General features: G+C 34.7%; 1 protein-coding gene across 2 annotated transcripts in view; it reads left to right on the top strand.

The window, feature by feature from the left end:
* The window catches only part of LOC111378667 (arogenate dehydratase/prephenate dehydratase 1, chloroplastic-like), a 19,507-nt gene extending 5,977 nt beyond the window's left edge, over positions 1-13,530 (top strand). For both annotated transcript variants that reach the window (XM_023001898.1, XM_023001897.1), the window contains exons 2-10: positions 2,347-2,414; positions 2,567-2,659; positions 2,908-3,108; positions 4,220-4,300; positions 4,389-4,484; positions 10,164-10,241; positions 10,322-10,411; positions 10,481-10,548; positions 11,692-13,530. In XM_023001898.1, coding sequence (XP_022857666.1) covers positions 2,347-2,414; positions 2,567-2,659; positions 2,908-3,108; positions 4,220-4,300; positions 4,389-4,484; positions 10,164-10,241; positions 10,322-10,411; positions 10,481-10,548; positions 11,692-11,698 — 782 coding nt within the window. In that variant the 3' untranslated portion in view covers positions 11,699-13,530. The remainder of the gene's footprint in view (positions 1-2,346; positions 2,415-2,566; positions 2,660-2,907; positions 3,109-4,219; positions 4,301-4,388; positions 4,485-10,163; positions 10,242-10,321; positions 10,412-10,480; positions 10,549-11,691) is intronic.
* Positions 13,531-13,543: the final 13 nt, after the last annotated feature.

Genomic DNA, 13,543 nt, shown 5'->3' with positions numbered 1-13,543 from the left:
TCTTTACGGCCTAAAGCAAGCACCAAGAGTTTGGAATTGTAGAATTGATAAATATTTTCAGGAGAATGGCTTTACCAAGTGTCCTTATGAGCATGCTCTCTACATTAAGGAGAATGACAATGGTGTTCTGATTGTTTGTCTGTATGTCAATAATCTAATTTTTACAGGCAACAATCCAAAGACGTTTAAAGAATTCAAGAGAAAAATGTGTTGTGAATTCGAGATGACAGATTTAGGACTTATGTCCTATTATCTTGGGATAGAAGTGAAGCAGATGGAGGAAGGCATTTTCATCGTACAAGAAAATTATGCAAAAGAAGTTCTACAGAAATTCAACATGAGTAATTGTAATTCAGTTAACACTCCAGTAGAATGTAACATCAAACTTTCTAGATATGATGATGGTGCAAAGGTGGATCCAACCTTGTTTCGAAGCTTAGTTAGAAGCCTAAGATATTTAACTTGTAGAAGGCCGGATATATTATTTTGAGTAGGACTAGTTAGTCGTTATATGAAGGCTCCAACGACAACACATTTGAAAGCTGCGAAGAGAATTTTACGTTACATCAAAGGTACTCTTGATTTCGGGTTACATTATTATGCCTCTAATGTTTTCAGACTTAGAGGTTTCAGTGATAGTGATTGGGGTGGCGACATTGATGATCGAAAGAGTACCAGTGGATTTGTATTTTACATGGGTAACACAGCTTTTACTTGGAGCTCAAAGAAGCAACCAATTGTTACTCTGTCAACTTGTGAAGTTGAGTATGTTGCTGTCAGTTCTTGTGTTACACAAGCAGTTTGGCTAAGGAATTTGTTGAATGAGCTGCATTTTGCACAAAGAGAGCCTACTGAATTAAATGTGGATAACAAATCAGCCATTGCTTTAGCAAAGAATCCGTTGTTTCATGAACGTAGCAAGCATATAGATACCAATTATCACTTTGTGCGTGGATGCATTGCAAACAAGGTAGTGAAGATTAATTTTGTGAAGTCTCAAGACCAAATTGGAGATATTCTCACCAAAACTTTCAAGTTCAATACTTTCAAGGCATTAAGAAATGATGATCGAAAGAGTACCAGTGGATTTGTATTTTACATGGGTAACACAACTTTTACTTGGAGCTCAAAGAAGCAACCAATTGTTACTCTATCAACTTGTGAAGCTGAGTATATTGCTGTCAGTTCTTGTGTTACACAAGCAGTTTGGCTAAGGAATTTGTTGAATGAGCTGCATTTTGCACAAAGAGAGCCTACTGAATTAAATGTGGATGACAAATCAGCCATTGCTTTAGCAAAGAATCCGTTGTTTCATGAACGTAGCAAGCATATAGATACCAATTATCACTTTGTGCGTGGATGCATTGCAAACAAGGTAGTGAAGATTAATTTTGTGAAGTCTCGAGACCAAATTGGAGATATTCTCACCAAAACTTTCAAGTTCAATACTTTCAAGGCATTAAGAAGTTTGCTTGAAGTATGCAAAATTCACGTTTAAGGGGGGGTGTTAGAAAAATAAACATGTATTTAACCTATTTAATTTAGTTTCATGAATTTAGAAGTTTGAAATACATGTATTATTATTTAATATGCACCTAGTTAATTGTAGTTCATGTATGCATGTATTATTAATTAATGTGTACCTAGTAAATTGTGGTGCATGTAGTAGAATTAAATTGAGGGGATGAACTTATGTGATAGGAAGTCCTATAAATACCTATGTAATTTTGTGTTGACTGCAAGTCCACAATTGAATAGAAAATCATTTCCTCCTCCTAAGTCACTTCTATTTCCTAAAATTGTATCCTTCTAAGGCTAACTCTAGTAAACAGAACATGAAAGAGTTCACAACCATTTCCTTTTTTTGGCAACCAGTATTTTATGTGTAATTTCTTTATAATATTTGTCTTGTGGTAAATACCACATAGAATTCCTTCTTACACAATGCCATTCAAGTTTTAACTATTTCAACTTCGGCACCTCTTGAGATTATTTAATTACTTTCCAAATTAGATACTTATTTTAGGAAACATAATTAGGGTTTTATTCAATACATTATACATTTTATACTTTTCAAATTGGATGCTTATTTTAGGAAACATAATCATAGTTTATTTAATTAATTTTCTATTATTTTCCTAGTTAAATAGACTAGTTTAAACCGTATACGAAGGGGGCTTATGCATTGTAATATTAATACTTTATATTGAAAAAAAAAAATCTCACTATTCTCTCCCCCTTCTTTTATTTCTCATATCTCTTCCTCTCTTAATCTTGTACTTGTTCGATTGTGTTCTATGTTACCAGACTTTTCAATTTTACTTTTCCAAACTATTTCAAATGCAGGACCATTATCAGTGACAGATTTTTCTACCTCTTCTACTAATCATTCAAAGGTGCGGATATCATTTAAGGTATGACACTATCAAGTTTCTATACAGAATTTTAGTTTGCTCATGATAGTAAGAAACATAGACACAATTACAAAAATTTAAAATTTTCTGCTAAAGTGAGAACTAAAGAGGCTTTACTTTTCATCTTTGTTTTAATATTTTTTATGATGTAGGGGCTTGCTGGAGCATACAGTGAGGAGGCTGCCCTTAAAGCCTATCCACAATGCGAGACTTTTCCATGTGAAGAATTTGAAGATACATTTAAGGTGACGTCATAACTAGCAATTGCAAAAGCATTTTTTTTAAAGAAAAAAACCGCATTGGATTTGAGTTTTCTTACCATTCGTTAAAAAATGATTAGCATACTAACATTATTAATTATTCAAAAAGTGGGTGACTGGATTTTAATATTTGAAACTTTCAACTTATATGATGATGGCCAAACAAAATTCAGTGATACAAAAACCTTTGATTATGTGCTTATTTTGTTCTGTTTGATATCAAATATGTTCAGGCTGTTGAATTGTGGCTCGCCGATAGAGCAATTCTTCCAATTGAGAATTCATTAAGTGGATGCATTCATAGAAACTATGATTTACTCCTTCGTCATAGACTGCATATTGTTGGAGAGATTCAATTAGCTGTTAACTTCAGCCTTCTAGCATTGCCAGGTGTCAGATTGGAGCAGCTGGAACGTGTCCTAAGCCATCCACAGGTGATAGTTTTTTTGTAATAATGATCTGGAACTGTAGGCAAATTTGATTCAGAAGAATCATGTAATTGTCTCGCTTCAATTAGAACAGTAAGGTTGGCTGATGCATTCTTTAAGTCTGTTAATTAATCAGGCAGTCCAATTATTTTTACTATCCTAAAAGCCATTCCTTGACCGTAATTTTCATCTTTATTTTTACAAATCATATTGAAGTAATCTATAATGCCTCCTTTTAGGACCGAACAAGCATTAGGAAGATATAAAAACATATTGAAGTCAAAAGGCTGAAATAATCTTATGTATTTACTATATATGAAAGCTCATGCAAGACCATATGTGAAAATGAACTACAGTGTATGATCCTGACTTTATGATTAAAAATGTTACAACTAGCACTTAATCATAGGGAAATAAAACTGGACCAGTGACCATTTTGCTAATGCTTCTTTCCTCGACAGAACTCAAGTTATCTCTCTAACCTGGTCTAGTTTTATATTCTTTGTATTACATAAAATTCTTCGAATTGTTTTTCCTTTAGTTTTCATTCCTCGCAATTTCATCCATTGATGACGCAAAATACAATAAAACAAAGTCTAACTATAACAATGCATAAGCCCCCTTTATATAGAGTTTAAACTAGTCTAATTTAAGTAGAAAAATACTAGAAAATCTATTAAATAAAATTCTAATTATGTTTCCTAAAATAAGTATTCAATTTAAGGTTATGAATTCTTTGCTTCACCATCATGAAGGTTTGTTTTGTGTCCATGGATGACACATTCTTCTGAATCAACACAACAAAGAATATATTAATTCTTATCATATTCAAAGGGAGAAGCAGGATTGAAAATGAAGAAGTTGAACGATTGACAAAGTTATACAGTTTGAATCTTGAGTTTGGTGATAAAAAAATTGTTAATGTGAAGAAAGTAACGTGGTTTTGATAGTAGCCTCAATAACTAATTTGAGAACTATTCGTCTACCTCAGACATCTTCATTTACTTGAAATAAAGATTTTTCTTAGAGTTTGAAAAATATTCTGCTAAGACTTCTTGCTTGCCTAAAGAAGTAAACTATGTACTGATTTATGCAAGTTGTGATCTCTCACGGACAGGGACTTGACCAATGTAATGCATTCCTGAATAAGTTAGGTGTTCTAAGAGAGAGTGTCGATGATGCAGCTGGTGCTTCTCAGGTACTTCACAAGTGCATCTAAGTAAATTATATTTTCAATTTCTTTAGAGTTTTTATTTTTCTTTTAAGTGTACACTTCCTTGGATCAGCTTGTGGCCTCAAACAGAATGATGGATGCTGGTATCATTGCAAGTGCTCGAGCAGCAGAACTTTATGGGTTCAATATACTTGCTGAAAGGATTCAGGTACTCGTCCGAAGATTGTTCTTTGAACTTGGCCTAGCTAATTAAGTCTCCAATTTCATTCCTACTTGTGCACCATGTAGAATCTCTTGTACCTGTGTTATAAATAATGATATTTTGAGAACTTTCTATTTTTTCTACTATTTCGAATCTCTTCTGTTAGCTAGAACCAATTCGTTTAAACTTATTTATACAAGAAGATCAACAAATCAAATATCTATAATGCAGTTTCCATAATGAAAATAGATAATTTTATCTTAGGAAATCTTTCAGTTTCCTACATTTACCAGTTTGTTCTTAAATTACATTATAGCTCTCTCAAAGTATTCCATTTATCTTCTCCCACGGCCTGAAAAAAGAAGAAAATAAAAATTGTACCATACCAAACTTGAATCAATTTTTTGGCCCCCAGCTCCTGAACATGCAATTACCATAATAATCGCAATTGAGAGCTCTATAAGTTCTAACTAAGAGCTCTATGTGATGAGGACATCTACTTTTTATTTATTTTTGTTGGATTTTATTTATGTTTTAGATTTTATTGATGTAATTGGGTTTGTGTTGGCTCAAGTCCATTCTACTTAGGGTTTTAATCTTTACTATTTAAACCTAATTGCGATATAATTTCATTAGTTTTGATGAATTGAAGAATATTTTGGTGGTTTGTTGCCTATGGCTTCTCCTTCCTCTCTCTCCCCCTCTCCCCCATGAATTTCTGTTTCTTCTCCGTTTTCTCCTCCCATTCTCTCCGGTTCTCCCCTCTTTCTTGCTTCTTTTTTTTATTTTTTAATTCGTCCTGCATCAAATTTGGTGTCAGAGCCTAAATTTGGGTAATCTCTCATCTCCAATCCAAAAATCTCTTCCTATTTCTTTCCTAAGAACTTGTGGAATAGTATAAACAAATAAACTTTTAGTATGAGCAGCTAAATTATTATTTTTCTAGCTTCTTCATAGTTCCCAAAAAAAAAAAAAAAAAAAAGAAAAAAAGTTACCGTTCATCGCGGGTATTGTTCACCCAGAATTTCAGTTTAATATTTTGGTCAGTTTCTTAAAAAAAATTAAAAAAATTACTGTTCACGAGGTACTGTTCACGCCAAAAAAAAAATCTCATCTTTTTTTTCGTGCTACTGCTGCTCATAAATAAAAAAAAAATTGCAGTGTTGTTCCACAAATCCCAAACCCTAGCATTCAAGCCCATTTAGCCCAACTAACCCAGCCTATTCTCTACGACCCAGGCCCACCCCCCAAACACTAACCCCAGCTGGCCCATCTCTATAACAGGATCCAAACCCCTTCCCATCTGGCCCAGTCCCAAATATCCAACCAAGCCCGATTATAACCAATCCATTATCATCAAATACCCCACAGTTTCACTCGATTCCTCTCTCACAACCACTCTCTTGCCGCTGCCACCTCTAATCACCATCACGCCACCACTTCATTATCTATTATACCTAAGCATCCAGAGCACTATCACTTCATCGCCATAGGCCATCACCACCAACCCAAGATTATACACTTCCACCACAATTACCACACTCATATATTTCCTCGTCCATCTTAGCAATCTAAAAGCCACAGTCACTACACACAGTTTTACGTCTACACTAGAGCCAATACAAGTTACAGTCAACAGGGGCTAAAACCATTGGACACGAAGGGAAGAACAGAAGCATAGTTGGGGCTCATAAGTTGGCAATTCAGATCAATTGGCATACAAATAATCAAAACTAAACAACAGGGAGTCTTTGATCTCTATTTAGTATTGGTTTATACTACTGCTTCATTTTTAAAATTGCATTAATTAAAATCTTGTGCTGCTGTTATCGTGATAATTTTAGCCTTAAACCCCACTTGATCGAAACCATTAATCGAATTGACACCAGTGACCGAATTGACTTCCATTGTTCCCCACTTAAATTGATTGGAGAATTTGACTAGTGTGTTGACCCTTGCTTTGCCATTTTACATGTACCAGCAGTATTAGCTTGTTTTGGATTTAATTAAACCCAATATTTAAAATTAAATAAAAAAAAAATTGGTACAAGTTATTTTCTATTGCTTGCACATATTGTTCACTGATCTCATCATAGCACATCATTTAACTGGTATTACATTGCATGTAGGTGCGTAGTAGTCGTCTTGTCGTCTCTATTTCCAATACATTGACCATGGATCCATCCCAATTCGATGCACTCACTAGACAATTAGCGCAACTTGCCACTAGCCTATCAACTGTCCAATCAAATATAACTGCTATTCATGAGGAGAGAAAGACCCTAGCTGCTAAGTTGAGCAATTTTAAGCGAACCCCTCGTTTGACTGACACTAATTCTGAAGCATCTCATAATAGACAATATTATCGTGGACAAAGTGATCAAGAATATTTTCGACGCGATCGTAGGAATAGGGATCAGGTTCATGAGTGAAAACAAGGCCATGGTCATCATGGTACTCATTCTCTTCCTCTTTCTCTTCTTCTTCCTCGTTGTGAGGAGCGTTTCTTTAGAGACGTTGACTTAGATATTCCTACTTTCGATAGTTGCTTAGATCATGAAATTTTTACCCAATGGAACACCCTTACACAAGAGAATCGGCTAGTAACTGAGTACATTGCTCAATTTGAGGAATTTCGAGTGAAATGTCATGTCGTTGAGGATGAGGCCCTGACTTTAAGTAGGTTTATATAAGGTCTACGAGATGAACTTAGGTGTGAGCTTTTCTTTCGAGGTATCACTACTCTTGATCAAGCTTACTCTTCAGCTCGGAGCTACGAGTTACTTATTAGTACTGCATATGAAAAGCGTGATCACCATCGTTCACCTATCTCATTAGCGTCATCTCATCATAAGTCTATCATAGAGCCTTCCCAGTCTAGTGTTCCTTCCCTTTGGAAAAACAAGTGTAAAGTTCGTGATAGCCCAAGGTCGTCTTCTTCAAGTAGAAAGCGTAATGACAATCATTCTTCGGTTTCATTGGTTCCACTTCCTCCTATTAAATCTCTTCTGGGACCTCCCTCGTCTAATGTTCCTCCAATTTTGGAAAATAAGGGTGTAATTTTTTGAAACTCCAAAGACTTCTCGCTTGTTATGCATCAACTGTAAGGATTTTGGCCACATTTCTTCCAAATGTCCTAACCGAGCTTTAGTCATAGAAGAACGAAAGAATGCAATAGAAGAATCGTTAGAAGATATAGCATATGACCCTAAACTTGAAGATTTTGATGATGATAGTGAGGACACATCAGGTGGCATCCAAGCTCTTCTTAGGACTCCAGATTCTGTATCCCATGATTTCCCTAGTCACTTTTATAGAACCCAGTTGCCTATGGTTAGCACTAAATCGAAATTCTCCACTGCAGACCAACCCCAATAGTCAAAATGAAGTCGTTAACCAAATTCTTAGCAATTTATTCAAGTCTCTAATCCAGAAAAATCTTGGGAATTGGGACTTGATTTCTCCAACTGTTCAAATTACATATAACAATCCTGTGAATTGGTCTTTACGTCTAAATTCCTTTGAAGTTATTCATGGTTGTGAACCTAGGAAACCGTTTGACCTTATTCCCATGTACCCACATGCTAGTGTGTTTATGTCAGTTGAGGTAGTTGTATCACATTTTCATAACTTGCATATTGAGATCAATAAACAATTTGAAGCAAGTAATGCATTATATAAACTTCAAGCTGATTCGCATAAACGATATTTTGAATTTAATATTGGGAATTATGTTATATTGCAAGCTTGTAGTGCTGGTCCTTTAAAAATTTTAAAGCATGTTGGTTCAAATGCCCATGTCATTGCTCTTTCATCACATTTTGGCTACCACTCTACTTTAAATATTGAGGACTTCATTACTTACAAACACCGTGTTACTTCCTTTGATGATCTATTCCTACTTAGCTTTATGGACCCCCAACTTGACTATGTTGATATTTCTACTTCAATGCCATCTATCACAACACACAAATATAAAATTGATGTTATTTTAGATGAACGTGTTGTATTGACCAATGATGGCAAGATTCAGTACTTCCTTGTTTGTTGGGTAGATCGACGTGCTTCTTATGCTCCTCATTATATACAATCATGTGAAAATTTTGAAGATGAGGTGCATGAGTATTGGTTATTTGGAGTCTAGTATCAGTACTTGGTTAGAAGGAAAGATCGCCTCCCTTGGTCAGATCATATTCTTGGGAATAAGCTACAGTTTTCAGTACTATCAATCATGAAATTTCGTTACTTGGTTCGTCAGAAAGATCGTCCCCCATGGCTTGACTTGACGCATTTGGATTATCAGATTGACTGCAGCCTATACTATCTATCAACTCGACGGGGTCGAGTTTTTCTCCCACCACGGGAGAGTTGATGAGGACATCTACTTTTTATTTATTTTTAATTGGACTTTATTTATGTTTTAGATTTTATTTATGTAATTGGGTTTGTGTTGGCCCAAGTCCATTCTACTTAGCGTTTTAGTCTTTACTATTTAAACCTAATTGCGATGTAATTTCATTAGTTTTGATAAATTGAAGAATATTTTGGTGGTTTGTTACCTATGGCTTCTTCTTCCCTCTCTCCCCCTCTCCCCCATGAATTTCTGTTTCTTCTCCGGTTTCTCCCCCCATTCTCTCCGGTTCTCCCCTCTTTCTTGCTTCTTCTTTTTATTTTTTAATTCGTCCTGCATCACTATGAGCCCCTTAGTTAAAAATGGACATTAAATGAAATCTCTAGGAGTCTTAATTGAGAGAGCTTAGATTTCGGGTGTAAAGATGAATAGGAGAACATACTACTTAAGTGTTAGGTTCTCCCAGGTTAAGACACTACCTCATGTTATTGCTTGTTTGCTGTTAATATGAGGAGTGATTAACTTGTTTATACATAAAGTTCCTCTCTATTGAGAACATATTTTTGTTTCATTTGGTTTCTAGTCTTGTAAATATGCAACTACCAAAAACTTAAGATATAATAATTCATGCTAGATTTCTAGCATTGGAAACTAAACCCACAAAAAGACTAACTAGCATTAACTTTAATGATTCTTATATAGAGTTATCTACCGTAAATTCAGATTAAATTACTATGTTTTTGGACCAAGGTTCAACTTATACTATCTAGGTTTATGCTTTCATCCTATAATTGTGAGGAAGAAGTATTTAAGGCTTTAAGCTAAACCTATTTGAATTTGGGCTCTAATTTTCATTAGAATGAATTTCAGTCCAAACTGAACACTGGGCACCAAATGTTTATTAGATCAAATTGGAAATATCAAAATTTAAATGCTTGGAGTTCAGTTCCTATTATTTCCAGGCTGAAATTTCAGCATGCTGAAGCAAAATTGGAAGACAAAAGGAAACGATCAAAGCCCACCCCTACTACTGTTTATGCACCTCTACCTAGTGGGCAGACATTTTCGAGTCTTTGCAGGATAATAAATCTGGTTAACCTATGTCTTGATATACCATAGAATGGAAAATACGCAGATTAGAAAAGGAAAAATGGTATACACTGGTGAAAAGACAATGGCCAAATACATATAGGTGATTTTAGAGGCAGATTATGTTTCATTTTCCTGTTAGAATTTTTGTGTGCACAATTTCACTTCCCTTAGTTTTCAAGCTAAAAGATTTTATCTTCCATTTAATTTGATATAATATTGCTTGAATGACCTGGGTGTTACAGGATGATTGTGGAAACATCACTCGTTTTTTAGTTCTTGCAAGAGATCCTATAATACCAAGGACTGATAAGCCTTTTAAGGTAGAAAAGCTGTTATCTTTTTAATTTCTATCTTGTGTTTTTCCTCGTATTAGTATGCTAAATATTGTTTCTTGATGTAGACAAGTATTGTGTTTACTTTGGACGAAGGCCCTGGAATGTTATTTAAGGCTTTGGCTGTTTTTGCATTGAGGGATATTAATTTGACAAAGGTATTGCAAAGCTCTAATCATTTTCAGCAGATTATCATTTACTCCTATAACCCGGTTATTAAATTTTAGATTGAAAGTCGACCACAAAGAAATCAACTGCTAAGGGTAGTAGATGACTCAAATACTGGAACTTCCAAGTGAGTGCTTTTTCTCGCTAATTATACTATTTTTCCAAGACTGCTTTAGACTATATAATCATGTAGCCAACATGGGCTCTATTGAGTTTTAGGAATATGCATCCATGTGTAATTATCAGTCTTAAAATTGCATAAAACCAGTACAGGGCCTATCTGGACCACAGACATGATTAATTCAGATATTTCATCTCCTACGTCACCATATTCTAGATATATAAAATATTTTGTTATGCCTGATTTAGTAAAGGTTTTGCCATGATTAAACGTTGTGTTTATTCTTCATATCTTATATCGAAAGTTCACAATGCAGAAATTGTTGTCTAATTTAAGATGTTGGAACACTGGAAAACACATCCCTCATACCAAATACTTCTATAATTTAGTAAAATATCACTTCAGTAAGAAATAAGGAAATGTAAAAAATGCTTCAGTTTTCCAACATCATATTCATGGCTACTGTAGTGCACTCTGAAATGTGTTTTGGAATCAACTCTGACTTGCACTTACCTGACGGTCCCTGGAAAAGCCAATTAGGTTTCATTTATGTGTTTTGCGTCAACTATGTTTCATAATCATGTTAAGTTTTAACAGCGTTGTGTTGTTCCAGTAAGTCCTTTACATCATTCTGGAGTCAAATTCTAGATTAGTGAGTTGTCAATTAATGGTCGTATTTTCCTGTATTCTCAAGTCTAGTATAAAAAAGGTTTAATGTATACATATTCCATAAGGAAAATGAATTATATATTTTACAATTAGAAATCTCGTTTCGAGCTACGCGGAAGCAATTCAACCTTTCCCAAAAGTGGTAAGGAAACTTTGTGTTGCTTCAACAGAGCTCAGAACAAGATATTTAATTTCAAAATATTTAATTCATTGTCCTCGTGAATATGTGTACATTTTAGCCCTTTATATACTAGACTTGAGTACGCTGGAAAATATAAACATCAATTTGACAACTCAAAAATCTAGATCTAACTCCAAGACGTTAAAAGAGTTGTTGGAAAAACAAAATTCACATTAAACCTCAACACAATTCCAAAAATATTTGACTCAGCGCAAAAATATAAAATTTGATTTTGACTTAATTAAGTGCATTAATTCCAACAATCCCCCTCAATGCTTGGAAACGCCTATCATTTCCAGGAGATAGAAGAATCTTTTTTTGGGAAGTGTCCACATAAGAGGACATGCACGTTAATGGCGAGTGTTCTCCTTCTTCAATTGCTTCTTGAATAAAGTGACATTTGATTGAAATGTTTTTTGTACTATCACAAGTAAATGAATTTTTATCCATGTAAATTGTTGATTTGTAGTCACAACCGTGTAGTGCCTATCATTTGCTTTTCTCGGGAATGTTTAAGTCTTCTTGTCCACACTGATTGAGTTCTAGTCATTGGCCTTTGTGCAGTGGAACTCTTCGAGACATGTCTTGCTTCATTTTTCAGCATACTTCTATGTTAGTTGAGCTTGGTCTCGTAGCACCAATTCATTTTGACATTTTCAATTGTTGTGGTTTTGCTTCCTAACTATTGTGTGTTGTTTCCTATATCATCTTCATTTTCTTTGTTCATTGCCTTCTTCAAACTTCTTGCTTCGATTCGTCGTTAACTTGAGACCTGAAAGCATTACAAGATAGCTCCAAAGGGAAATTTTTTATTTTTATCCATTTTGACATCAGCAACCATTTGAGCAGGGTTATTTGTATAAAAAATTTGACAACAGTTATTTGCAAAAACAAGGTGATAACCTTTCTCAAGAGGTTGTCCGACATTCAAAAGATTATGCTCCAAATCTGCGAACATCTTTTAATCCTCTTTTTGTGTTTATGCCAGTTGTGCCTTTCCCTTTAGCCATTACAACTGCACCATTTCCCATGGCGCCTTCATGGTAACTGAAGGATCAATGCTGGGAATGAATTTTTCATTTTCATGACATGTGATGACTATAGCCTATATAGAGATTCAAGATGTTATTTTCATGAGCAAATTATTTACTGGTATAAAACAAATTTCCATCTTCAGCATTTTCTTCAATGAAATTTGCTTGGTTTAATTATTTGGATTTCCAACTTCTTGTAATATGGCCAAATACTTTGCAATTATAACAATGAGGATTTCCATGATGCCAATAATCCGACTAATAATCCGAAATAGTATGATTTGATTTCTTGCAAATTTTGCAATATGAATAGTTTTTACCACCTCAATTTCCTTAGCTTTGTCATCATCTTGACTTCTTCCACAGTCTGATTTCATATCCTTGTTGAAGGTTGGGCCTGTGAAAACCGTTGCGACGTTAAATTCACCTTTTGTTCAGCACACTTGCATTTGGCTCTCCCATATGCTTTTGTCCTCTTTTTTTGTGAGCTTGTAGAGATTCCATTAGTTCACGAATGGATAATTTGGTAAAATCTTTGTTCTCTTACATGGCTCCAAAATTATACTCAAAACTTTTCCTGCAAAGTACTGTTCCAAACATTTTCAATAATATGTTGTTTCGTCATAGATTTGCCATAGGTCCTCAATCGATTAACAATTTCCAAATATGAAATTCTTTGACATTTTCAGATTCTTTCATTTTTAAATTCAGAAAATCTCTACGAAGAGCTTGAATATTAATGCTGTGTACCTGGTGGTCTCCACGGAATTCTTCTTCTAAAATTTGAAAACATATTTGATTCAACACCACCGAAAACTAAAATTCAATTTGACTGAATTAAGTGCATTAATTACAACAGCTGGAGACCCCCAAATATGATGTTACAGCAGGTATCGACTCTCTCATATTCCAGTTTCCATCTTTGTGTGACTTGTGGTATTTGATCCATTGTATAAATTATGTCAATCAGCAAATATATTGCCTTCGTTGCATTTATTAATAGATTATTTATTAGGAAGACTCTATCAGCCTGCTAAGTTTGCGACTTTCTTTTTAGGAATCATCGTGTTGATGTTTGTAATGTTTTATATTCCCCCCCCCCCCCCCCCCCCCCCCC

The sequence above is a fragment of the Olea europaea genome, unplaced genomic scaffold (assembly GCF_002742605.1).
Source record: "Olea europaea var. sylvestris unplaced genomic scaffold, O_europaea_v1 scaffold1850, whole genome shotgun sequence".
Classification (NCBI taxonomy): Eukaryota; Viridiplantae; Streptophyta; class Magnoliopsida; order Lamiales; family Oleaceae; genus Olea; species Olea europaea.
This window is presented reverse-complemented; position numbering and strand designations above follow the sequence as displayed.